Below are 26,410 nucleotides of genomic sequence, written 5' to 3'. Positions count from 1 at the left end.
TGCTAAAGTGAGTCAGAGTTTTGGAGCTTGAAGCAGCATCTAGTGGCCATTTGAGGACCTGCAGCTGAAGACTTGACTGATTCAGCTGTGACAGCTGCTGTTCACTTCATACTTAAGCATTGTTGGCTGCTCTGTGTTTGCTGGCTCGTCCACAATAATAGGTAGAAAATACAACTGATGGGTAGAGACATATTAGCTGTAATGTAAAATGAGACCAGCAGCGTCCTCTGAACAGACTAAGAGGATTCAGGACTCAGCAGCTGCTGTCAGAGACTCCCAGCATGTGTCTGGGGTCAATTTCCTCACTTGCCTTCTTTGTAACCTCCTCTTTTCACTTCGGCACATGTTCTTCATGAGGTCGGTGCTGCCAGCCAGCGTGCAGGATGTCCACAATTCACTGAAATGTAAATACAATTACTTCAATGAACATGACTTTAAATGTTTATGATCATCTAAACCCCTCAAACATCAGCCAGGGAGTTAAATTCACAGACAAAATACTGAAAGAGAAAGCTTTAAGATGAATAAATGTTTCCATGTGAAGAAGAAACAAACCTAATAAAAATAATAAAAGTGTCACACACATCACATCGAGGAGTTTGACAGTTACTGGATGTGTCATCCAATAACTGTGGACACCAGCACTCTTCACATGTGGTTTTAATTAGAAGTGCTAAAAGATGTGACAGTAAGAGCTGATTTCTCTGATTAACAACCTTCATTTAGAGCGGATGAACGAATGCTAGTGTCAGACTGGAACACAAACCCACCACACCTGAGGAATGTAAGCACTGCTGAATGACCTCACCTTCTGGACATCAGGCCACAGGATCACCAGGCTTGGAGATCTGGCATAATGTGTTGAGCCTCCAACAACATGGTGGAGATTCTTTGTCTGTTGAACAAAGGGCTCCTTTTCTGAACTCAGTTTCCCAGAATCCTCAGGATTGGACCCAGCCTCTTGCCACGATTGGTCGACGTGTGGCACATGACCCCAACATCCTCGGACAGTAAAAGCAGAGCTGCCCCATCGTTTTCTCTCAGCTGGGATCTTCAGCTCCAGCTCTGCCTCAGTGTGACCACCTCCCTCATGGCAGCGAAACAAACTCCTGCTCATGTGCGTGAGCACATTTAAGATCGACAAATTTAAGAATTGGCGCAACCCTAACATTTAGAGGATGTCCCGTGTGACGCACTAGTCTACCACTGAAGTACATGTCCAGCTGTCAGTCAATCAATCAATCAATCGATCGATCTTTATTTATATAGTTCTCTCAGACTGTTTCCATAAAGAGCAGCTCAGACCAAACTCTTTAATTCAGAGACTCAAAGATTCAAGAATCCAACATGAGCAGCATCAGAAATTATATTAGGCAGGAAGAACCAGGCCGGGGGGGGGGGCTTTCTGTCGGGGTCCATGTTGGGTGGACGTCGGACAGAGAGAGAGAGAGAGAAAGAGAAAACAAACAGCAACCAAATATATAGTATAGCACTGACAATAGGAATATGACTGATACTGATCAATATGGTAGCAGGTAAAAACATGACAATTGTTAATATGTGAATAAAATAAAATAATAATAACAGGGTCAAGCCAGAGTCATATTCACATTGTCAGCACTACTGTCACATTGTCAGCTGCCAGCAGTTACCCCCCCGTCCAACCTCGTCCAACCTCCACCCAACACGGACCCAGCTGCTCTTTACATAAAGCGTCTTGAGATAACACTGTTATGAATTGGTGCTGTGTAAATAAAGATTGATTGATTGATTGATTGATGTTGGTGGGCCTCAGCAGTATCACAGTGGGCTCCCCTTCTGTTGCTTATGTCTAATTGTGGCTGAGGTCTAAGTGGAGAAGCAGCTGTTGTCTGAGGATTGGATCCAGCCGTCAGCAGGTCAAATATAACCTGCAATAAGTCTGAAGAATGAGATGCCAAATGCACGACATTGTTGAGGCTGTCAAGTGTTTACAGTTCAGAGAGATGAAGTTCACAGTGAGAGCCGTACAGCAAATAAGTTTCCCAGTGAAGCTATAAAACAGGCATGCACATCAGAGCCTGATCAGGATTATTACAGGACTCAAGTGCTGCTGCATCACTATACATTAAGCACTCCACATGAGTACAGTCTGGTGTCGCATGTTTTTTCTCCTCCCCTCTCTCTCTCCTCCTGTTTCTCCCCTACTCCCCCCCCCACTGTAAAATGGAATTTCTCCCCTTGGGGGGATCAATAAAGGTGAATTGAATTGAATTGAAATACAGCTAGTTGCTTATCTTGACAATTTCATATTTTATTATGTAAAACATATTGTTTCCTGCTGCCACATATCATTGACATGTAATCAAGATTTGATTCTCTTTGAGGAACCAGAAACAACTGCAGCTCGCAGAGCAGCTGAAACTGAAACCAGGACGCCTCATAAATAAACCCACACGAGTACCTTTGTTTTCTTTAAGTGAAGTCAAACTATGAGATGGGCTTCAGATTTCTGGTGTAGTATGAGCACAGGATCCAAAACGAGGGGGTTCATCTGAAACTGGATGCATCCATCTTCTTCATTTAAAGAGGAGAAGAACAATTTTACCAGAGACCCACTCGGACACACAGCACCTGTTGACATGCATTATCTGTGAAAGATGATCTAAGGCTGTTAGGGGTTCGGTGCCTTGCTCAAGGCCTTGGCAATACCCAGGAAATGACATGGTACCTACCATACCACACTCCGTATGGTGGTCCATGCTAGACTTGATCCGGCCCCCGTCCAGTTCCCAAACCCATAATTATTATTATTATTATTACTACTTATCAACAGTTGAGATTAGCACTGGTGCCTCACAGCAAGGTTCGGATCCAGGTTTTAACCTTGTTCTTGTGTGGGTTCTCTCTGGTTCTCCAGCTTCAGCACAGTTCAGAGACATGCAGGTTACCTGGAGACTCTAAACTGACTGCAGGTGTGTGCGTGTGATTGGCTGCTGACCAGTCCAGGGTGACCCCTCCTCTCACCCAAAGTCATCTGGGATTGGCTGCAGCCCTCCCGTGACCCTGCAGGATGGATGATAAGCCTCACCCTCTTCATCAGAGCCCCTCCTCTGTTCATCTGCAAGACAGAGAGCAGAAAATCTAGTAATTCATGTGAAGACACTTGACTGAATAACTCAGCTCAGAGGCCTCAAACAGCAGATATTAATATATAACCGCTATAAATCACCTGACCTCAAATTATTCTTTACTAAAAAAAAAGACTTTTACTACCTCAATGATTTAATAGCAAATCTGTGAAATAGCCTTAGTATGCCTGTAAGAGTTTTAGGATCCTTTTTACATTGTTGTTTAAAGATTGTCACCAAAATCATTTCTGTCTTTAGACAGAAATCTGTTGGCTGCATTATTATTATGATGGCCATTATTCACAAACCCCAAAAGTCCAGCAAGTGTCCCACTGTAAATAGCTTCCTAGTCTTTTTGACCACTCACCACTCATTCCCATGCGGATGGCTCATCAGTAGGAGACGAACCATCCACAACGAAGTGCCGATCTTCTGATGAGTGGACGACCTGTTCCACCACTGAGACGTGTGCAGTTAAATCACTTTAAACATTGAGTGTGAAGTCAGATCGTAAATTAAGGGCCAACCCCCCCCCCCCCCCGATCAGCACCATGGACCGGCCCGTCAACAGCTGCAGGGGGAGGAGGCACTTCAGGAGCCACGGACGTTTGTTTTCAGGGTACGGGCTGTTGGACAAATGTGGGCTCAGTACAATGGGACAGTTTCCAGACTCTTGGGGTTTCCCGATAACAAGCCATTGAAACCCAAACCAGGGTTAGGTTTCAGCTGTAGCCAAATAAACCATCAGGACGGTTTGATATGGAGACCCGAGAACTCGTTCATTTTAAAGGACATTTAAATCTTTCTCATAAAGTGACTCATTAGCTTGTGATTAGCATACAGTTAGTGTTAGCATGAAGAGTAAAGATTTGCAAGAAGATAAGTTAAACTTTCACCAGCTGTGTCCATAGCCACGACTCTACCTCACGGCTTTTCAGGCTTTTTCTGTAGCTGGATAGAAGTTGTAGCATCTTAAAACATTAAAGTTTGAATGAGAACAGTGAGTTCTGGCCACAGTTGCATTTCTAGTGTTGATGAAACAGCAAAAAAACAGAGGATGGAGAGTTTGGAGCTGTCGGCTGTGCAATGTGACAATTCGTTTGTTGGTCTCTTCTGAGTAAATGTTAATAGTCAGCTGTTCCTCAGACAAACTCTCTTCACAAAGTCAACCAGCTGACTTCTCCACAAGCTGATTGACTGCTGAAACAGGTGCCTTTTGTTCTAAATCCAACCATTGGTGACCTGAGCAGCTGAGTCGAGCTGAGACGGACCAGTTCACATCGGTAACATGTGCCTGCCCCGGTGGCTGAATCTTTGGTCTGAGCTGGGCTTTAGATGTAGAGGGAAAAAAGCAGACATGACATTTCCAGTGCAATCTTTTTCTTAGCAGTCATCGGCTATAAATATCGAATTGCTGCTCATTGCCTCACTGTCGGCGTCATGCTAGTGGCGTCTGTTGTAATAATGGTTGGTGAGTTTAAGATGTAAATTTAAAGCACAAGTGTTCACAAATTCAACAAGACGGTGGAAAAGATGAACATGAAGCTTTTGTTTTTAATGTGACAGCAACAAGATGAGAAAATACATCACGTTTAAAAAAGAGGACCTGATGTTTAGTACAGGCTGAATTCTACTTCTGTTTCTCTCAGTCAAACGTAGGACATAATCATACATGTTTCAGGTAACACCACTTTAATAAAAACTGATCATTCATTTTACAGGACAAAAGGTGTTCCACACTTCATCTGTTGGGGTGGACTGGTTTTATTGTAAGACACCTGATGTATCGTCTGTGGTAAGAGTCTCAAAATCAAAGTATATCCAAACAGTGCAGCATGAAGTTAATGATGAGAATCTGAACCATGAATGTCAGTTAACACAGCAAAGTGAGCGAAAGTGAGGTCAGGGAGGCTTTAGGTGGAACATCATGTCAGACACAGAAGTATTAGTCAGCCTTTAACTCACCCACATCAGTACAAACAGTACAAATACTACATCATGGTACACAGTCCATACAGGCAGAAGCAGAAGGCAGCTTGGATTCAAGCAAAGAGTTTTGTTCCAAATAAATGTATCCACAAAGTGCCTCAACCTGCCTCGACTCCCCCGACTCCCCCAACAGAGTTTCTAAGAAACTCCACTCATCTTCTAGGTAAACACTGGGTACACTCCACTTTTAACTAAATCCACATCAAACTAATGAGTGGACATGGATGAATATCATTTCTGTTTCCCTTCTCATCACCTACTGAGCCAAACTAGAGCTTCTTTCCAATCAGTGTTAGCGGCTAGGTGAAGTTCATTGTGGATACGCAGCATTTTGGAATAAAACTCTTCAGTTTTGAACTCAGACCTGAAATCTGTCAGATCACATTTAACTATCAAACATCTTCTTCCTATCAGACTTGTCTTCGATGTTCTTACGCCAGTCTCCCACGTCACGCAGCTGCTTGTCCTGTGAACACACACAATATTTCATTAGTTCCACGAGCTCAGCTTCCAGCTGGGGGCGCCATGCTGAGGCCTTAAAGGAACACACGGCACATCAACGTTAAGAATCAACAAACTCTTTGGGTTATAGAAGCTAACAATCCCTCATTACAGCAGAAAATTGCGATGGACATTTACAGCAGACAGCTTCATCGTCATCATCTTTTACTTGAAAGGAATCAAATGCAGCTGTAAAACTGAGCGTCACTGACAGTCTGCCTGAAATGTCAGGTTGGACTCATGTTGACTGTTTTTGATCACAGTGACACCATTTTGAAGGATTTCATTCAGACATTCAGAACAAGAGAAACAAGGTGCTGAAACAGGTTCTATTACTGCTGACGGATCCTGGTGGTGGTTAAACTCGTCTGATGATCTGACTGCTCGTTCTTCGTGTCCTGTAAGACTGTTTTAGAGCTGAACGTGGCACCACAGTGAGACCTGAACTGATAATAAACCACATGAATCTGCCTGCTGCTGGAACAGAGAATTCACCCTAAAAAGGCGGACTGTCCCTTTAAGGTGTGTGGAGAAGGTGGATGTTGGTTGTGAAGCAGCCTCACCTCCTCCTTCACCTCCTTCTTGACCTGCTTCAGGTTGGCCCTGAGGTCCATGTTGACGGTGTGTTTGGAGCCCAGCAGAGCCTTCAGCATGGCGTCGGCCGACATGCGGACCTTCTTCAGCCGGGGCCTCTTGAACTTCCCCCTCAGATCCACAATCTTTATGTTGAGGTCTCTGACCTGCAGGACGAGTCAGGACAGGAGGAACCATGACAGGCTCGTTTGATAGGTCACATGATCAGATGTCATCACATCGTTAAACAGAAACTGTAGAGAGAAACGCTGGAAGTGTCTGTAGGACGCAGTGACTTTTACTGGCTGCAGCGTCCGACTGTTTCAGTCACAGGCAGAAGAAGACGGCAGCCTTTCATTACACACACACCCACACACACACCCCTCTTAACATGTTCTTAACATGTTCTTAACGTGTTCTTAAGCATATTGATAACATAAGAGAGACAGACAGGCAGGCAGACAGACAGACAGACAGACAGACAGACAGACCTCGTTCAGGACCATGTTCAGTTTGAACTCGATGCAGTATCTCTCCTCTTCACTGATGTCAATCTCCTCATGAAGTTTCTTGCAAAGTTCCTGAGGTGAAAACAGTATTTCAAGGTTTGGCTTCAGTTGTTTTACATCTGACAGAAAATGAATGAATGATCACACAGGGTCTGTATGTCTCACCATGAGCTCGTCCCTGGAGTACGGCAGCTCCAGAGGAGGACATTTATCTGCCAGGAACTTCTCCCTCTCCTTGGTCTTCACTCCTGCTTCAGCGTCCAGCAGGGTATTGGCCACAACCAGCATGCAGCTCTGTGGACCACAGTCAACTGTCAGCACAAAGCTCAGACAACCAGAGAAGAAAATGACTGGTCTCTTACTTTCAGAGTGTGCTTACGCCGCGCTGAAAGTCTTTTCCTGCAGGTGAAGCACAGAAACGAGACTCAAACAGTGTGCCAGAAAGAAATCCACAAGTCTTCATCAGGATTAAATGTGCAAATGATCAGACGGGTCAACAAAATCAAGATTTTGACACAGCTTTCGCCGTTCTGCACACTGGATGCCTAATAAATAGACTCAGTGCCTGATTTGGATTGAAAAAGGTGCCAGAACTCTAGTTCAGCAGATATGAGCATCTCAGCATCTCAGAAATACGTAAATGTATTTCTTTACATATGTTGGTCACTCATCCGCCTTCAGATGTGTTTTTATGTGTACGTCATTATGAAGCCAATCATTTTCCTTGCAGATGTTGGTCCCTTGTCCAGCAGTCGGGTGCTGCGCTCAGTGCTGCAGCTAGCAACAATGTGTGAGTTGTTAGCATTGAGCTAATAACAGCGTGGTTACAACAGCAGCGTTCAGAGATGAACCCCCAGTCAGATGCTTAAGTTTCCTCCTGATTCTTTTCTTTTGGCGTTTCAAATCCAATTCAACATGTAAACAAGTCACCCCTAGCAAGTAAGGGTGCTCATGTGGACCAACATCAGTCATGGGGGGCCTCAGTGTCTGTGAGGTGTTCTACAGCTGCTCTACTGTCATCACATTGGTGTGAGGTGTGAACTCACTCGGAGGCCATCGTGGCTGCAGGATCCCGCTGGAGTCTGGAAAAGAAACGACAGAAAGACATCAAGTCACACAAGAACCTGCTGATGTTCAATCAAACAGGAAACACGTGCCGGATCAGATCGGACGCTTTAATGTAACAGACATAGAGGACGACTCCCCTCTGCTAGTCAGCTTGTTAGTTAATCAGTAAGTTAGTCAGCTAGTTAGTTATTCAGTTAGTCCGTTTGTCAGTCAGTTAGTTTGTCAGTCAATCTGTCAGTTAGTTAGTCAGTCAGTTAGTTAGTCATTCAGTCTGTTAGTTAGTTCTGTTTATGTCTTTAACCTCTTGACCATCCAACCATTCACATCCTGCTTTCTGTTGGTCTGATGGTCACACTGTGAAAATATGAACACACTTTGGTGATCATCATCGCCACCACAATAGTTTCTAATGAGAGAACCCAGTAATGTGACTTCAGAGTTCAAAGATCTGGAAGTTTCACTCGGTAAACTACAACAGCTCACAAGTGAAAGGGTGAAGTTAAAGTTAACAACTCATCCTCCTCCTCAGCCCTTCCTTGCCTGTCTCACATTTCATGTTGGGCTCATGTTAATTCTATCTTAAGACTTCGGGTTAATTCCAGGAAACCTCATGGAACTGAGCCGCTTTAATGCCTTAAAGGACCCGGCTGCTATTTTTAGCAGCGTGGCTCTGGGGACTGTAGTCCGACTCTGGGCTGAAATATCTCAACCGCCGTGAAATGTGGTTCAGACATGTCGGATCCTCAGAGGACAACGTTTAAGATCCTCTGACTGCTTCTTCAGAACCACCAGCTGGTCAAAGTCTGCATGACTCCATGACAACATGCCAATTAATGACTGAATGCCTTTCAGCCTAAGCTGAACTCTACCTCTGCTGTTTTCTGGTGTGTAATTATTAGCCAATATTAATAACCTGTCCTTGGTATTCATGCTGACCATCCCCCACAAGGTTTTATATGTTTTCAGTGTGATTTGTCCCTGTTAAGGAAGCTTCTGATTTTGTTTCATTATGTCATTCAGTACGAAACTCAGACTTGCTTGAGAAGTAAACTCCATGTCTGCTGCTGCTATTGTCTGATATTATTAAATTGTATTATTGTTATATTATCATTATATTAATATCATTGTCTCATTGTTGTGTTGTTGTTATGTTATTTTTACATTAAATATCATTATTACATTATTATTATGCAGCTGTTAGGTTCATCTGTGCTGCATCTCCACACAACAGTTCATCATTTTTAAGTCACCAAACGTGAACTAAACAGTGTCTGTGTCCTCTGATTGGTCGGTATCAGTCTATATAAAGAAGTGTCCTCTGATTGGTCGGTATCAGTCTGTGTAAAGAAGTGTCCTCTGATTGGTCGGTATCAGTCTGTCTAAAGAAGCGTCCTCTGATTGGTCGGTATCAGTCTATAAAGAAGCGTCCTCTGATTGGTCGGTATCAGTCTGTCTAAAGAAGCGTCCTCTGATTGGTCGGTATCAGTCTGTAAAGAAGCGTCCTCTGATTGGTCGGTATCAGTCTGTATAAAGAAGCGTCCTCTGATTGGTCGGTATCAGTCTATAAAGAAGCGTCCTCTGATTGGTCGGTATCAGTCTGTATAAAGAAGCGTCCTCTGATTGGTCGGTATCAGTCTATAAAGAAGTGTCCTCTGATTGGTCGGTATCAGTCTGTGTAAAGAAGCGTCCTCTGATTGGTCGGTATCAGTCTGTATAAAGAAGCGTCCTCTGATTGGTCGGTATCAGTCTGTGTAAAGAAGCGTCCTCTGATTGGTCGTATCAGTCTGTGTAAAGAAGCGTCCTCTGATTGGTCGGTATCAGTCTGTATAAAGAAGCGTCCTCTGATTGGTCGGTATCAGTCTGTCTAAAGAAGCGTCCTCTGATTGGTCGGTATCAGTCTGTATAAAGAAGCGTCCTCTGATTGGTCGGTATCAGTCTATAAAGAAGCGTCCTCTGATTGGTCGGTATCAGTCTGTATAAAGAAGCGTCCTCTGATTGGTCGGTATCAGTCTATAAAGAAGCGTCCTCTGATTGGTCGGTATCAGTCTGTATAAAGAAGCGTCCTCTGATTGGTCGGTATCAGTCTGTGTAAAGAAGCGTCCTCTGATTGGTCGGTATCAGTCTGTGTAAAGAAGCGTCCTCTGATTGGTCGGTATCAGTCTGTATAAAGAAGCGTCCTCTGATTGGTCGGTATCAGTCTGTATAAAGAGTGTCGGTGTCCTCTGGGTCTGAACAGTGAAGCCGATGCTGAAGAGCCTTAAAGCTGCATCCTCTCTAGTGTCCAGTGAGGTGGAGCAGCCTCCCAAACCCCAGAGCCAGAAAGCCAACAAACAGGCGCCATCTGGAAACCAATAATAGGTTTGGGGGGGGGGGCATAACAAACATAACAACATGTTGCTCTGGAGATGGAATAACATCTGCAGGTTAAATTTGGGCCATGATCTTGAGTATGTTTGAGTGTGTGTGTGTAGGGTGGGGGGGCTTCACAGTAACCCAACACCACAGAACATCAGTGGGCCGACAGTTAAAGCGAATCACAAAAATAACTGTCTGACCTCAGACCAGTTCATCTGAAGGGACGACAGCGTCTGAGTGCTGAAACCCAAAAACTAAAAGAGCCACTGCACCAAGGGATGCTTGTTTTTCACAGACATCAAACTACATGCTGTATCATACTAACCACTCAAACACCTGGGGGGGGGGGGTAAATTGGAGTTTTAAGTCAAGGTTTAGACCAGGTTTCCCTACTGAGTGTGATTATCTGAGAAGCCTATTGAGAAGAACCATCACATCTCTGCTGCAGGATTTCCTCGGGACTTTGTAAAAGTGGAAATAGAGAGGTGAGCCCCCCCGGTGGACCTCAACTCTCCATACAGCTTCAAACCTGTGAATGCTCGGGAAGAAAACAGGTTACATTTGGAGTGTAAATTGGAGGCGGAGATTAGAGGAGGGTTTCAGTGCTGACAGGAGGATAAACACTGGCGGATTGATTTTCAGCTTCGTGTCATGTAGTGGTGTTGCCTTTCAGCCACATCACCAGGCCGTAAATCACCAGGCTGTACACCACCAGGCTGTATACTACCAGGCCGTAAATCACCAGGCTGTACACCACCAGGCTGTACACCGGCAGACTGTAAATCACCAGGCTGTACACCACCAGGCCGTAAATCACCAGGCTGTACACCACCAGGTTGTACACCGGCAGACCGTAAATCACCAGGCTGTACACCACCAGGCCGTAAATCACCAGGCTGTACACCACCAGGTTGTACACCGGCAGACCGTAAATCACCAGGCTATACACCACCAGACCGTAAATCACCAGGTTGTAAATCACCAGGCTGCACACCACCAGGCTGCGCACCATCAGGCTGAGCACGACCAGGCTGTACACCACCAGGCTGTACTCCACCAGGCTGTACACCACCAGGCTGTACACCACCAGGCTGCGCACCACCAGGCTGCGCACCATCAGGCTGCACTCCACCAGGCTGCACTCCACCAGGCTGTACACCACCAGGCTGTACACCACCAGGCTGCGCACCACCAGGCTGCGCACCACCAGGCTGCGCACCATCAGGCTGCACTCCACCAGGCTGTACACCACCAGGCTGTACATCACCATGACAGTAACAAGAATAACCAGCGGTTAACCAGAGTAAATGAGAAAACGAAACTGCAGAGAAACTAAATGATGTCATGTTACTACAGTTACAGCATCCAACACCAAACAAACATCAACTGACAAACACTCAATACAAAACTGACAAACGTCAGATCCTCCAAAGAGAGCAAACGGTGACCAGAAGGAGTTCACAGCTGCTGTCAGGCCGAAGAGGAGGAGCAGAAAACAACTGCAACAGAGAAGAGTTCTTACTGAGAGGAAGAGGAGCAGAGCTGGTCTACAGTAGGAGGAAGAGGAGCAGAGCTGGTCTACAGTCCCACACCACTGAAGTGTTCAGAAGGTATATATTGCAATCTGTGATCGCCCTCTAAATCCTCCATGTTCTCTTTATGGAAGCGGATTACTGGTCAAACCAATGAGCTGGCAAGGTCATGAAATACGGTACAGTGTCAACTGTCCCCCCCACCCCCACCCCACCCCCGCCTCGCCTCATTATAAATAACCCGCCCTTTAGGATTGTTATCTGTATTATCATCCAGCTGAAGACAGACAGGAGGAAAGTGATTAAACCAAACACACATTTCATATGTACAGCAGAGACAGTACAAATACACAGAGAAGACAGTACAAATACACAGAGTAGACAGTACAAATACACAGAGTAGACACTATGTATAGAGAGTATCCAGTAGAGCGACTGGGCCATGAGTCAGTTCAGAGAAACTTGGTGAGTTAATGTTGTGTATTTTACATTCTAGTTGAGGCTCAGACGTGTGAACAGCTGTGAACGTGTCAGCAGGTCTCTGTGATGGAGGACAGAACAAACTTCATCAGCTTCATCTGTTCATCCCACCATTCAGTCTTCCAAAGTCACAAACTCTGTCAGGACTAAATGATCCGTCCTCTACTCCATCTGGTGGAGACTCCACCTGCCTTCACCTCCACAGTGGGGGGTTTCCTTCATGCCACACAGATAAACATACAGACTGTTCTTTTAATGAGAAGCCTGAAGGAAGCTGAACTGTGAACTGAACTTAAAGCCAAAAGTCAGTATCAGAATCACATCACTGTACAAACGGTAAACACACTAACGGTATGATTAGTAAAAGGTTTAAGACGGTTTCTAAGAGACTGTGAGGATGTTTCCATGACAACATCTATTCATAGAGCTGGGAAACAGATAAACGCTCCAGATTATTTCTGTGTTAGAGTCACCAGCAGTCAAACTTTCATGTTGGTATGAATGCTAACAGCTCACTGTGCTAAAATCTATGAGAACAACATGTTAAAGAATAAATGAAACGTACCTGAGACGTGAAGGCTGAACCCTGACTGGAGGTTCAGGTAACCACAGTAACCAGCGCAGGATGGAGACACAGCTCAGATTTAAAGGAGTTTCATTTGTTTGGAGTCAGATGTCTGTCTGACACCACGTCGACCAATAGGAGCACAGAGCTGCTCCTCACCTGTAAAGGTAGCGGAGTGAGGGATGATGAAGGTGGAGCTGCAGGTGGGGCTGGAGTAATGCTCATTCACTTGTTGTATTCAGCCTTTAGTATCCCATGCCATGTTTGATTCCTTCTGGACTTCATGAACCTGATAAAACCATTATGATATTCAGGCCTGTTATTTAGAGGTTTGATTTAGACCTAGTTCATGCAAAGGTAAGACTCAGACATTCATGACGTGCTGGCATTCAGCTGGAAGTTTGACACAACATGTGCAAATACAAGCTTCTTTATTGGGTCAAAGTTTCTTCAGAATACAGACTAATTGAGAAACTAGATTTCAGCTCTCTGAGTGGTTCTGTGTTGAAAACAGTCCACAGGGACTTGGTGGGTTGGATTTAAGCCTCGGCTTCAAACATCTTCTTCCTCCCATCCATCCCAGATTTGTCTTCAATGTTTTTACGCCAGTCGCCGACATCACGGAGTTCCTTGTCCTGAAGCACAGAGACGACCAACTGTCAGCTACCAATAAAATACTGAGTGCTTCTTGAGGTGCTGCTGTCGCTACAGAGGGATCAAATAAATGGATCACACCCTTACAGTATAAGAGGACAGTATGCAGAAAGTACGCAGTATTTACAGAAATACCTCACTGTGACCTAACCCCACCCTACCGACGTTCCCTGCAGTCACTTCACTGGATCCTGAGCTACAAAGTCACCTCGTTTTTAAACCACAGCTTTTAAAGAAACATTGAAGGACACCTGAAAAACCACATGGAGGTCGGGATGCTCATTGATGTGGCAGAGTCACTAAAGTTCGACCTCATTTTTCTAATCTTTCTGATGTACTGTGAATGGCTACCGTTTGGCTGACAAGGATGTCCTGTGGAATAAATGAGGACGTGACGTCCCTACAGCCGTCTCTGACATCAAGGTTTTAGCAGTAATGAGGGTCTTTTAACATCCAAACTCTAGTTTTCTAATCGGTGGAAGTGGTTCTAAATCAGTGGATCTAATCAGGCCCACCATTGAGCCCCCCCCCCGCCTAAGTCCTGAAGTTACCTTCTGTCAGGAGAGGTGTGTTTCCCCCCAAACAAAGACCAGGTTTATGACCTGCTGGCTCCTCACCTCCTCCTTCACCTCCTTCTTGACCTGCTTCAGGTTGGCCCTGAGGTCCAGGTTGACGGTGTGTTTAGAGCCCAGCAGAGCCTTCAGCATGGCGTCAGCCGACATGCGGACCTTCCTCAGGACGGGCTTCTTGAACTTGCCCATCAGGTCTTGAACTTTGATCTTCAAGTCGTCGATCTGGACAGAGGAGGCATTTGATGGGCGTCAGGGGAGGGATATCTACTCTTAGACTCTTAAACACTGCAGGGTCTGATTTTAGACACCTGACAATATCATTTCATTACATTGGAACAATCCTTTTTTTCTGACTTCCAACCCAAACCCGGAGCTTAAACATTGTTTGTGGGGGCAGAGGAAGCACAAGGGCTCTTCCTCTGGGAACAGCGATTTAGAACAGCATTTAGAGAGCAGTATGCCACTGCAGGCTCTGCACGGCTTCATTCCAACATCATCTACCTCTTTGTTGCTCTTATTAACTTTCATCTCCAGGTCGTATCGCTCCTCATCGATCACGTCGATCTTGTGGTGGATCTCCCTGCACAGCTCCTGAACACAAACCACAGTGAGGAACATGGAGGAACATAGTGACCGTGTTCCTCCACGTTGTGTCACATGTTATAAGATGTATATAATATAATATAACATGTTAGAAGAGCACACCTGCAGCTCCTGCATGGTCCTGGGCATGGACACCGGAGGGCAGCTCTCAGACATATACCGGCTCCTCTGCACCTCCCGCTCCCGCTCCTCCTCCTCCAGCAGCCCTTTGGCGATGGACAGCATCAGACTCTGCAGCACAGCAGCCAGAGGTGGACGTCAGGTGACCGCTGAACACCTGGAGCACCTGAACTATACTGCATGTATAAAGACTAAGTACTACAAACAGTAAAACTACTACTGCACATATGAAGACTAAGTACTACAAACACTAAAACTACTACTGCACGTATAAAGACTAAATACTACAAACAGTAAAACTACTACTGCACGTATAGACTAAATACTACAAACAGTAAAACTACTACTGCATGTATAAAGACTGAAGTACTACACTAAAAACTAAAAAAATCTTTACCTTCAGATGATGTTTGCGACTTGAAGACATCTTTTTCCTGAAGAGTTGGAAAAAAGGGTTAGGGGTTATAATGAATCTCTGTTGAAAAAGAAACATTTAAGATGTATAATTAACATATTTAGATGTATAATTAACATATTTCAGATTCATAACACAATATGCAAAGAAAACACGATTCTTGTTTTTGGTCCAAATGAAACGAGCATGAATGTGTGGACGATCACTCACTCCGACATCTTGGCCTCTGTTCAGCTGCAGAAATGAAAGCATGAAACAAAAATCAGAAAAAAGCACAAAGACTAATGGCCACATGGGGGGGGGTCAGGGTCGGGGGGGGTCTAAGAAATAGACCCTCCCCCCGGCTTCTCATCATTATCGGACCACGTGGCCCGTCCTCTGCTGCGACAAACATCTCTGATATGGCGGAGACTCCAGCAACGGGAGAACAAGAATCCAGATCAACAACTGCCGAGTCCAGCATGGGACCGATGTAGAGACGCTCCAACTCCGCCCCAGCGACCCAAACCACAGTGACCCAAACCACAGTGACCCAAACCCCAGCGACCCAAACCGCCACAATGACCCAAACCCCAGCGACCCAAACCGCCACAATGACCCAAACCCCAGCAACCCAAACCACCACAATGACCCAAACCAGTGAACCAAACCCCAGCGACCCAAACTGCTACAATGACCCAAACCACTACATTGACCCAAAACACCACAGCGACCCAAACCGCCACAATGACCCAAACCGCCGCAATGACCAAAACAACCACACTGACCCAAACCGCCAGAATGACCCAAACCGCCAGAAACACTTGTTGAAATTGTCAAAGCAAAACAGCATAAATCAATAAATCAACAACACACACACACATATAAAACAACAATCACGTTTGTCCAGTGACTGGAAGACCCGCCCACCTGTCCTACAGACAGCAGAACAGACAGTAATATATCTACAGACACTCTCTTCAGACAGTAATATATCTGCAGACACTCTCTTCAGACAGTAATATATCTATAGACACCATCTTCAGACAGTAATATATCTACAGACAGGACCTGGATGTGAGATGTTTCAGTGCTGGTGTTGGGGACATGCTGACTTTTCTTCTGTGAATACTGAGTGTATAAACCAGTGTAAATAGAGTTGTCTATAAACCAATGTAAACAGAGTTCAGTATAAACCATAGTAAACAGCGTTGACTATAAACCAGTGTAAACACAGTTGACTATAAACCAATGTAAACAGAGTTCAGTATAAACCAATGTAAACAGAGTTCAGTATAAACCATAGTAAACAGCGTTGACTATAAACCAGTGTAAACAGAGTTCAGTATGAACCAGTGTAAACAGAGTTGACTATAAACCAGTGTAAACAGAGTTGACCATAAACCAGTGTAAACAGAGTTAACTATAAACCAGTGTAAACTGAGTTGACTATAAACCAGTGTAAACTGAGTTGACTATAAACCAGTGTAAACAGAGTTAATTATAAACCAGTGTAAACAGAGTTCAGTATGAATCAGTGTAAACTGGGAACAGCTCTACTTGTACAAATTGAAATCTTTCCCATAATCCTGACACTTCAGATTTTTTTTAGAGCTGCACACTTTCACACCCCATCTTCTCCCCCAAATCACCCACATCAACACCCAAACATCCTGCAGCGGCTGTTTCTAATAAGCTGCTTCGTTCGACCAGCTTGATCTGAGGAATCGACCTCGAACCTTCTCAACATCACAACAACACAAATCTGCATAAAAGACGAAGATTCTCACCTTCCAGTCACAGTTGGAAATGGCGCAGCCACAGATCTGGGTATCAGAACTGTTTAAATGGCTTTCCCCAAAGACAGAGGAAAGCCTCTCTCTCTCATTATGGAAGTCGTTTTTCTCAGAGACCAATGGGCTCATCGGCACCTGAAATATTATATCTGACCCCCAGTTCTCCTCCTCATCTGGTCATTACTTATAATGGGCCGATAGGGAGTTATAAATAACTCTGTCCTTCTAGATTGTTTCCCTGATTGCATTATACCTGAAGGAAGGCGCTCCTGAGCCATCGACATATTTACATATATTTACGATACGTCAGAATGGCTCACAGATCAAGAAATAAAAGGCTGGGTCCGGTGAAGGAGGCCGGGGAGCAGCAGTGATGAAAGCTGAGGGGACGGCAGGTGGTTCCAGACATTTCAGACTCGCTAAGTGGAAGCTTTTAAGATGCTGTTAACAGGAGCTGTTCAGCCGGAGGGAAACTTTCTTCACGACCATCCCCCAAAAAGAACAACTGCGACTATAAAAAGGTCATGAACACCTGACGTCACAGAAGTCTGAGGCCTGAATCATTCCCACAGTAGGAGCACTAGGATTTAATAAATCACAACTGAATAAGTGTGTGTTGATTTATTGGCTTGAGGATGCTGCTGGAGGCCAAACTGAACCGGGAAATACCACAAAGAGCTTGTTTTAATTCTAATACTAGACAGTGGTAGGTGAACAAATGATGCAGGAAGGTGCCTTCAGTAAAAGTAAGGTACTGCAGTCATGGGAAAAATAGCGTATGAAAATATGCAATAAATACATAAGTTCAGTAACAATGTCATAATGTACTTGTATAATGACAGAAAGACATAAGCATAAATACAAATGAGCAGCAGTGTTAATTTATCCTGGTAAAAGATGAAGTGAGCAGAAACAAGCTCATGATTTAGTCAGAGTTCAGATTAAACAATAAAAACTCTTCATCACTATAAGATCAATTATGTCAATAATAACTCTCTATAGCACTTTGTGAAAACAGTGTTTACTCAGAGCTCTACAGCATTTAAAAGTAACAAATGAAGGCTAAACAGGTCAAACACACACACACACAAAGAACTGATGAGTTGGGGGGCACTAAAATTACATTAAAGCCTGCCTTTTTGAAGGATTTAAAAAAAAAAATGACACTGGCTTCAATGCCAAACGTCCTCAGACAGCTGAATCCTGAGTCCAGACCTCAGTGTCTTTGGACTCAGGCTGCATTTAGGCTTATGAAGATTTAAAAAGGTCTACTGCATCTGGGAGCTGCACCTCTCTGGGCTTTGGATGTCTTCACAGTCTTCGGGGACCCTGGCTAGGCTGATGTGGTCTCGTGGGCGGCTGTGGCTCAGTGGTAGAGTGGGTCATCCCTCAATCAGAAGGTCGGAGGTTCAATCCCCAGCTCCTATGGGTCAACATGTCGAAGTGTCCTTGGGCAAGACACTGAACCCCAACTTGCTCCTGAAGCATGGCTTCAGAGTGTGAATGAGCATGAAAGAATAGTCTCCTCCAAATTACATTCCTCCTGTATGATTGATGTGTGAATGGGTGAATGAGGATGTCATGTAAAGCGCTTTGAGTAGTTGAAATAACTAGAAAGGCGCTATACAAATACAGACCATTTACCATATGTTTAAAGGTCAAGATGTTTGAGTGAGGCAGGTACACAGAGAGCTGCAGTGAGTCCAGATAAGATAGAATCAAAGTGTGAAATACCAGCACGAGTTTTAAAAAAAAAGATTTGAGACACATTTCTCTGTTGGAGGAAACATGATTATTTGAGTCTTTTTTTCTCTGCTCCTCCACAGTCAGGTCACTGTCAAACAAACACAGGCTCGATGGTATACAATAAGTCATCTGCATCAGGTGAAATCACTTTTTGTGTTGGGCTGCAAACATATAACTGTTTCGGTTAGTGAGGTCCAACACTTGATGTCCTTGGGACAGTTTCTGAAGTTGTTACCAGAGCTGGGATCATTATGTGGTGAAGGTGGGTACACCTGAGTGTCGTCAGCATAGCAGTGAATATTATATACGTACACCTAAGTGTCATCAGCATAGTGGTGAATATTATGTGGGTACACCTGAGTGTCGTCAGCATAGCGGTGAATATTATGTCGGTATACCTGTGTGTCATCTGTGTAGCGGTGAAGTCTGCGGCCATATGGAAGCAGAGGAAGAACAGGAGGGAGCCCCGAGTGGAGCCCTGAGGTCCCTCATAGGTGACGATGAGGACTTCCTGTTGTGCCAGAGAGGTTCCTGTCTAATTGGTCGGATTTAAGCTGACTGAGCACTCCATCTGAGATGTCGACCCACTCTTCAAGGCTCTCAGTTAAAATAATGCGACTCAGAGTGTAGCATTTTAATTTTCAAGATACCATGAGGTCATTCATTGGCCTTCTGTTTACTTAATTTTTATTCACCGTGACACTCAGACATGTTCCTTGAATCTGTCACAGGAGCTCATGCTGAAGTTGCCAGCTTATTGCTTGGTTGGATGCTGAGTTTCCTAAAGCAGCAGCTGGTCACTATACAGTTTTAATAGCATCTGGGGTGACCTGCTTGGCCTTCTATGATAATGTGGAGTTATTTCTCTAATTTTTCCAAGACACCAACGCCAGCATCAGGTATGTAACTGTACTGTGATGGTATTTTATGTCACTATCGGAAAGTACCCAAATGCAAGTACTGATTATCATAAAAAGTGGTATCGATGCGTCCCTTGTTTTCACATCTCTACCCAGGACAAAATCCAACAGAACCGGATCCATCAGGTCCTGTCTGCACTGAGAGGACGCGACCAAAATAGATTTTAGCTAATGAGGTGAATGACACACTCGGAGCAAGACTCTACAGGTCTGAGGGACCCTGAGGGATCTGAGCCCTGACAACCCCAAAAATAAATGTAACCCCCAGTCAGTCAGTTACTCATCCAACAACAATCACCCGTCCGCCATCAGCGAACACCTTCACCAGCACCTGGAGTTTCCAGCTGAGAGTTCATCATAAAAATGGGGGTTCAAAAAGAAGTTCACATGATGTTTCTTCCACCGACAAATTGGTCAACATGTCAAATTTCAGCTGAGTTGAACTTGGAGACACAACATGTTTACCGTCTCTGGCTCATCAGGACACACGTGTGAAATTTATTTGGCTGGAGCTCCTTACAAGTAGATGGTTATAAAAGTAAGACAAAGATCTGTATAAATCTAAACAACAGAATATGAGGTAATGAGGTATGGCAGCAGCAAAAGGTAGAAATGCAATAAAGATGCATGGTTGTATATTTATGTCAAATAAATGTAAAAATACTAAATCTCAAGCAGCCAAACATCACATAAAAAACAGAATAAAACCATTAAAGTGTTTCTCTGGTCAATGAAAAAGGTGCCGGTACATTTAGTCAGTTTATACAAAAATTACACGGGAACAAAACACTCAACGTCTGACAGCTTTAACGCTATGACTGACTACCCAGAAAAGCACTGAAGTAGTTAGATTAAAGAGTATTTACAGGCAGTGCAGAGCTCACAGCACGGTGCCATCTTGGACTGATTACATCCCAAAGACGTGGGTGGATTTACTTTGTCTCTGCGGCATCAAGCAAGTTTGATAAAAGCAAAACATGATATAAACTGGTGTGACTCAGACGTTTATCAGACACCTCCATCAGTTTTGACTTCCAACACATCTGTCGGATGGTTTGGACAGTCACAAAGACTGTAGGCAGTATACGGATTACTTAAGTCAACACCAAAACTGTTCTGTACATACTTTAATATTTGACCAGTACAAATGATATCTGACATAAAAACATGACGAGAAATACATCACTTCACATTTCCGAATATCATAATCACCTGAGAACGAGTTCGAAACCTGTTCAGTTTGATGTGACGACTGACGATGCACCAAACTACGAACACCTTCTCCTGCTCCAGTCCCTCTGGTGAGCAGTAGAGTTACATCCTCCTCCACGACATCACTGCACACCAATGACAGCAGATATATTACAGCAAGGACCACCTCTTACACACACACAGTTCACTCTTCTGCTCAAAATAAAACTTCCAAAAAAACATCAGTTACATCGGATGGAAAGCAGTTAACGTCCTTCAAAGTGTGCAAATGTCACTGTACGTTAGTCCAAACCAAGGCATCGGCACTTCATCCTCCCACTGCTGCTGTGACACCACGTCAGGACCTCTCCAAGCTTCATCCTTATTAATAAACCTCATCATCATACAACTGCTTCTCACCTCAAGCACCCACACATGCAGACCCACTGCGACCTTTACAGTCAGCTTTCAGTCTTGTTAAACTTTTTTGGACTCATGTCTTGGCCTGAGTCGTCTTTACTCCCTGATGTATTGTTAGTGTTGGACTAACGTGGTTGAACGGTTTCTCTGTCTCTTCACTGACTGAACAGCAGACGAACGGTCAGCTGACCACAGCGTGAACGTTTCCCAGTAAACTGAAGCGTTGGCCAAACTGAACCAGAACATGACCCACAACTCTGATACAGCTATTACCTTTCCCACTTATGTTTGGATGGGGCCAGGGGCCATTTACAGAGACACTGACGCAGAGGGACGGCGGGGGTTAACCAAGCCATCTTTACAGGTGTGAACAGGAAATACATCACTGAAATCAGGTGGGGACGACAGCTCCCAGCTGATCAGTCTCGACTGTCTTCAGAAAACATCAAACACCACAGGAGGGTGAACGAATGAGGAGAGGGCACTGAGCATGACAGGAAACGGAATCAGGTCCACGCCACTTTACGTGAGATGGCCTGTTTGAAGTCCTCAGGGTCGATGTTGCCCCCGGGCCTCAGCGCCCTCTCCAGGCTCACAAGCACATTCTGGTGGCACTCCCTGATGTTGACTGGGTACTTGGCCCTAAGCAGCTCATAGGCAGCAATAAGCCTCATGTTTTGTTTGACCATCAGGTACTGGATGATGCACGTCGGCGCCAAAGAGAACCCGTCTCGACAGTGGACCAGAACACGCTTTCTCTTTTCGGTGGAGGCGTTAATACACTCGTTGATGTCTTCGAAGCAGCGCTGCTTCAGAGCTGGGCCGTCGCCCAGGGCGTCCGGCACGTCTCCAATGTCCACCTTGAGGCGGGACCAGCTGTGGCGAGCGCCACGAGAGCAAGTGCATGGTATGATGCTGAGGCTGGGGCCCGGTTCTCCCGGCACGCTGCTCATATCGATGATGCTGTCAATGTTGTTGCGGCACAGTGTGCGCCCGCTGTATGCCGCATTCAGGTTGCCGATATAGATGTAGTCTGTCACCTTGGAGATGACGGGCTCAGAGTACTGGAAGTGTTCTGGGCCGCCTGGTTTGGGCTCAGGTGTGTCGGCGGCCCTGGCACCAGCCGGCCCCGTGGCAGCCCTCCTGCTGTAGTTCCGCAGCTTCTTGGAGCCGGAGCGGGACGGGGGGTTGGAGTCGGACTCCGAGCTGCTGTTCCAGGGAGGAGAGAAGAGGGAGAAGCGGCTGGAGGATTTGCTCTTGCTGAGGATGTCCACGGGGCTGGACGCCGTGGTGCAGAACAGGGATGCTCGCTCCAGAGAGCCGGTGCTGCTGGCAGCTCCTGCACTGTGGGCCTGCTCCATCTGCAACAAACACACATGTCTGAGAGGGGGGCAACAACCTACTGACATGATCCTCATACTTCACTGGAGGTGACCCGGGTACCCAGCGGGACCAGCAGGACACCAGGTCTGCTCCGCAGTAATCTTTACTGGTTGAGGGAATGAGTAGTGCACCTGTGGTCTTAAACCCCCCCATCCTGGGACTGTGGACAGGAAGGAGTACTTCCTGGAGAGCTGGCAGGTGTGTGTTTGGATGTACCTGAGCTTTGAGGTTGTTCTTCCACTCCTGCGTCTCCAGAGCTTTGAAGCGTCCGCTGCTGTCGGAGGACACCGACATGCAGAGGGGCCGGTGAGCCCGGGGGGGCAGCTGTGGGGTGAGGGCCACAGGGGCGGGCCTCGCGGTGACGTGGTCACTCCTACTCATCATCAAGTTTGGACAGGAGCCTGCATCAATAAATCAATCTTTATTCATATTAACAGTGTTAACCAAACTCTTTCATTCAGAGACCCAAAGATTCAGGAATTCAACAGGAAGGATTCAAGAATCCCCACATCAGCAAACATCAGGCAATAAGTCACACAGGAGCACAGTCCAGGGTGGATGATGATCTACTGTGAGGTTTTGTACATTACTGATCAATGCTGTTCTACAGTTGGAGCAGCACATACAGTGAACATATGAATGAACATGTGAGGAGCTCCTCCTACAGGCCGGCCTGCCGCTCAGATGAACAACCTTGATGACTTCAGGCCCGGAAACAGGTCACATGTCACTATGATCACGCCTGGAGAACAAAGCAACGGCATCTGCCTGGTGTGACCACTAGAGTGTGAAAAATAAATCTGACCTGCAGTCAGTTTAAGTCAGAGACTCTCACAGAAACACAGACACACCTGGCGACAGGTATGCTGCTCTGTAAAAGGTCAACACATCCATTTACCACTCAGTCAGTCAGTCAGCTCTCTGCACTTCAGATATCAGAGCCTTCCTGTTAGAAAACAGTCAGTCAGTAATCTGCAGAAGAAGAAGACGGACAACTTCTTTCTCAACCCATAAATAGTAAATAAGTCTGAGGTGAAGGTTGATGTCCAGATTTACTGAGAGGCTCTGATGACTACAGACCCTGAAGGCTGCACATGAGAGGACAAACCCTGGTCCAGGCCTGCAGTCCAGCTCTCAGCACAGTGAGGAGGTGGGCGAGTCCCGGAGGACTGGACTTACCGGCACATTCTGGGCGGCTGACGGTCTGAATCTGCAGCGTGTTGCGGGTCTTCAGAAGACTGTGGAGGGTTCTCACTAAACCTGCAGAAAAGAGATCGGCTTGCAGGGAACTGAGCAAACCAGATGGATGATTTATGAGATGAAAAACAGACAGACTCACCGATCCGTCCATTCTGCCTGCAGGGCACCTTTTTATCCAGCAGCTGTGCGTGTGCACCCAGGTTTCTGGTCCACTCCTCCTCGGCCTCCATGGTCCTCCTCCTGCTGAAACACGCACAAACACCAGCTTAGACGGATCGACATCTTTGGCAAGCCGAGAAACGCTTCAGCTCCATCGGACAGACGTGACTTCAGCTGCTCCGCAAACGCTACCAGCATCTGCTAGCGGCAGGCTAACGCTAGCGGCAGGCTAACGCTAGCTCAGTGTGTGTGAGTCATGTTGCTGAGCAGCTGGAGGCTCGAGCCGCCGGTTGTTTCTGCTCCGAGAACCAAAGTCACGTTACGCCACGAGGGCCGGACGGCCATGTTTAACGACCGCGAGCTACCCGCCGCTAGTTAGCTGGTTAACATAACTAGCTAGCTGGTTAGCATAACTAGCCGCTTCACCACATAGGCTAAAGGCGGCGGCGGCCACCACCTCCTCTTCCTCCTCCTCCTCCTCTTCTTCTTCAGATTAATAGCGGCGGCCCTTACCTTCAGGTTTATTGGCGCCTCCTGCTGGTTCGGAGTGCGCCCTGATTCCACCTCCAGGTAAAAAAACACTGAACTCTATGAACCAGTTTGTGTTTGATTTTCTCCTTCATCCACGACAAAACACCAGAGCTCCATGTTCAAATTATGTTCATAACATGTTCCCAACATGGTCATAACATGTTCATAACATGTTCCCAACATGGTCACGACATGTTCCCAACATGGTCATAACATGTTCACAACATGGTCATAACATGTTCACAACATGTCCCCAACATGGTCATAACATGTTCCCAACATGGTCATAACATGTTCCCAACATGGTCACAACATGTTCACAACATGTCCCCAACATGGTCATAACATGTTCCCAACATGGTCACAACATGTCCCCAACATGGTCATAACATGTTCACAACATGGTCATAACATGTTCCCAACATGGTCACAACATGGTCATAACATGTTCAAAGCATGCTCATAACATGTTCCCAACATGGTCATGACATGTTCACAACATGTTCCCAACATGGTCATAACATGTTTACAACATGTCCCCAGCATGCTCATAACATGTTCCCAACATGGTCATGACATGTTCACAACATGTCCCCGACATGTTCACAACATGTCCCCGACATGGTCATAACATGTTCCCAACATGGTCATGACATGGTCATAACATGTTTACAACATGTCCCCAGCATGCTCATAACATGTTCCCAACATGGTCATGACATGTTCACAACATGTCCCCGACATGTTCACAACATGTCCCCGACATGGTCACAACATGTCCCCAACATGGTCATAACATGTTCCCAACATGGTCATAACATGTTCATAACATGTTCCCGACATGGTCATAACATGTTCACAACATGTTCACAACATGGTCATAACATGGTCACGACATGGTCATGACATGTTCCCGACATGTTCCCGCCATGTTCATAACATGTTCCCGCCATGTTCATAACATGTTCACAACATGGTCATAATGTGTTCATAACACGTTCACAACATGGTCATAACATGTTCATAACGTGACACTCATGAAGCACATGATCTTAAATCTGGAACTGAGCAGCAAACATCCTTTTTCCATCAGAAAAACTCGTTATCAGGTCACATGTTCATGTTACCAGAACAACATGTTTATAGCACTCACCTTCTGGTTCCTGGTTTTGCTTCTGGTCTCTGGCTTTGGTTCTGGTCTCTGGCTCTAGTTCTGGTCCCTGGCTCTGGTTCTGAACTCTGGTTCCTGGCTCTGGTTTTGGTCTCTGGTTGTGGTCTCTGCTTCTGGTTCCTGGCTCTGGTTTTGGTCTCTGTTTGTGGTCTCTGGTTCCTGGCTCTGCTTCTGGTCTCTGGGCTCTGGTTTTGGTCTCTGGCTCTGGTCTCTTGTCTCTGGTTCCTGGTCTTGGTTGTGGTCTGTGGTTCCGGTCTCTGGCTCTGGATCTGGTCTGTGGTTCCTGGCTCTGGTTGTGGTCTGTGGTTCCTGTCTTTGGCTCTAGTTCTGGTCTCTGGTTCCTGGCTCTGGTTGTGGACCGAGGAAGCGGCTCTGTATACTGTTGATCTTTAGCTGATGTGAAGCCTGTGTGTGTTTTCCCTCTGCTGGCATTTGATTGGACGGCGGGCCTCTCCAGGTTTCCCGGTAACCTGCTGATGTCACAGCTCTCCATATTGAAGGGTGAGCTGAGAGGAGGAGACGCGTCATGTGACCATAAACACTCTGTTCAGCAGCAGCATTAATGAACCGGAGGAGACGCTGCAGCTTTGTGAAGCCTGTGAAGTAATGAAGGTGCTTTTAAGGGTCTGATGTTAACAAATGAACAAATGGATTGTGGTATTTTTAATGAATCGTCTACAACATGATTTAAAGGTTGTAAAGGCATAAATTAAAGGTGAAAAATTTATGGTATTAGGATGACTATTATATATATATATATATATATATATAGATATATATATATATATATATATAGATATATAGATGTGTGATCTTTCTTAAATAGGATGAGCCTTAGACAGGACGAGGCAGCAGCTCTGCTCAAAGA

The 26,410-nt window shown here is 45.6% G+C and overlaps 3 protein-coding genes across 7 annotated transcripts; all 3 read right to left on the bottom strand.

Annotated features, from left to right (window-relative positions):
- Positions 1-4,644: 4,644 nt before the first annotated feature.
- Positions 4,645-11,737, bottom strand: LOC139200859 (troponin I, fast skeletal muscle-like). 2 transcript variants are annotated; one of them, XM_070829995.1, is made up of 7 exons: positions 11,628-11,737; positions 7,729-7,764; positions 7,045-7,081; positions 6,848-6,976; positions 6,665-6,754; positions 6,164-6,340; positions 4,645-5,565 (listed from the first exon to the last, which is right to left on the bottom strand). In XM_070829995.1, the coding sequence occupies exons 2-7, from the start codon at positions 7,737-7,739 to the stop codon at positions 5,485-5,487; spliced, it is 525 nt and encodes a 174-aa protein (XP_070686096.1). In that variant the 5' UTR covers positions 7,740-7,764; positions 11,628-11,737; the 3' UTR covers positions 4,645-5,484. The 2 variants fall into 2 exon arrangements, with proteins under 2 accessions (XP_070686096.1, XP_070686097.1); XM_070829996.1 differs by having other exon boundaries at positions 4,645-5,559; positions 11,628-11,734.
- A 1,377-nt stretch (positions 11,738-13,114) lies between these two features.
- On the bottom strand, positions 13,115-15,284 carry LOC139200858 (troponin I, fast skeletal muscle-like). Of its 2 annotated transcripts, none has more exons than XM_070829993.1 (6): positions 15,257-15,284; positions 15,029-15,065; positions 14,614-14,742; positions 14,410-14,499; positions 13,954-14,130; positions 13,115-13,317 (listed from the first exon to the last, which is right to left on the bottom strand). In XM_070829993.1, the coding sequence occupies exons 1-6, from the start codon at positions 15,262-15,264 to the stop codon at positions 13,222-13,224; spliced, it is 537 nt and encodes a 178-aa protein (XP_070686094.1). In that variant the 5' UTR covers positions 15,265-15,284; the 3' UTR covers positions 13,115-13,221. The 2 variants fall into 2 exon arrangements, with proteins under 2 accessions (XP_070686094.1, XP_070686095.1); XM_070829994.1 differs by having other exon boundaries at positions 13,115-13,311; positions 15,257-15,280.
- Positions 15,285-20,214: 4,930 nt separating this feature from the next.
- Positions 20,215-24,261, bottom strand: LOC139201546 (dual specificity protein phosphatase MPK-4). 3 transcript variants are annotated; one of them, XM_070830890.1, is made up of 4 exons: positions 23,821-24,261; positions 23,661-23,741; positions 22,698-22,882; positions 20,215-22,459 (listed from the first exon to the last, which is right to left on the bottom strand). In XM_070830890.1, the coding sequence occupies exons 1-4, from the start codon at positions 23,909-23,911 to the stop codon at positions 21,605-21,607; spliced, it is 1,212 nt and encodes a 403-aa protein (XP_070686991.1). In that variant the 5' UTR covers positions 23,912-24,261; the 3' UTR covers positions 20,215-21,604. The 3 variants fall into 3 exon arrangements, with proteins under 3 accessions (XP_070686991.1, XP_070686994.1, XP_070686992.1); XM_070830893.1 differs by having other exon boundaries at positions 23,661-23,770; positions 23,849-24,261; XM_070830891.1 differs by lacking the exon at positions 23,661-23,741.
- Between the last annotated feature and the right edge of the window lie 2,149 nt (positions 24,262-26,410).

This window comes from Pempheris klunzingeri, chromosome 5 (genome assembly GCF_042242105.1).
Source record: "Pempheris klunzingeri isolate RE-2024b chromosome 5, fPemKlu1.hap1, whole genome shotgun sequence".
Classification (NCBI taxonomy): domain Eukaryota; kingdom Metazoa; phylum Chordata; class Actinopteri; order Acropomatiformes; family Pempheridae; genus Pempheris; species Pempheris klunzingeri.
The sequence above is the reverse complement of the archived record's forward strand: the minus strand, read 5'-3'. Positions and strand labels throughout refer to the sequence as shown.

What these genes read in the sequence shown, in the direction of transcription:
- LOC139200859 (XM_070829995.1), bottom strand. An exon ending in GGCGTAAGCACACTCTGAAA is followed by an intron (nt 6,977 to 7,044) that starts GTAAGAGACCAG and finishes TGTGGTCCACAG; the next exon opens with AGCTGCATGCTGGTTGTGGC. An exon ending in TGAACATGGTCCTGAACGAG is followed by an intron (nt 6,341 to 6,664) that starts GTCTGTCTGTCT and finishes CTCGTCCTGCAG; the next exon opens with GTCAGAGACCTCAACATAAA.
- LOC139200858 (XM_070829993.1), bottom strand. An exon ending in GGACCATGCAGGAGCTGCAG is followed by an intron (nt 14,500 to 14,613) that starts GTGTGCTCTTCT and finishes GTTTGTGTTCAG; the next exon opens with GAGCTGTGCAGGGAGATCCA. An exon ending in AGAAGGAGGTGAAGGAGGAG is followed by an intron (nt 13,318 to 13,953) that starts GTGAGGAGCCAG and finishes TCTGTGCTTCAG; the next exon opens with GACAAGGAACTCCGTGATGT.
- LOC139201546 (XM_070830890.1), bottom strand. Translation starts at nt 23,911, where the DNA reads ATGGAGGCCGAGGAGGAGTGGACCAGAAACCTGGGTGCACACGCACAG. An exon ending in CAGCCGCCCAGAATGTGCCG is followed by an intron (nt 22,883 to 23,660) that starts GTAAGTCCAGTC and finishes TTATTGATGCAG; the next exon opens with GCTCCTGTCCAAACTTGATG. An exon ending in AGAACAACCTCAAAGCTCAG is followed by an intron (nt 22,460 to 22,697) that starts GTACATCCAAAC and finishes TGTTTGTTGCAG; the next exon opens with ATGGAGCAGGCCCACAGTGC.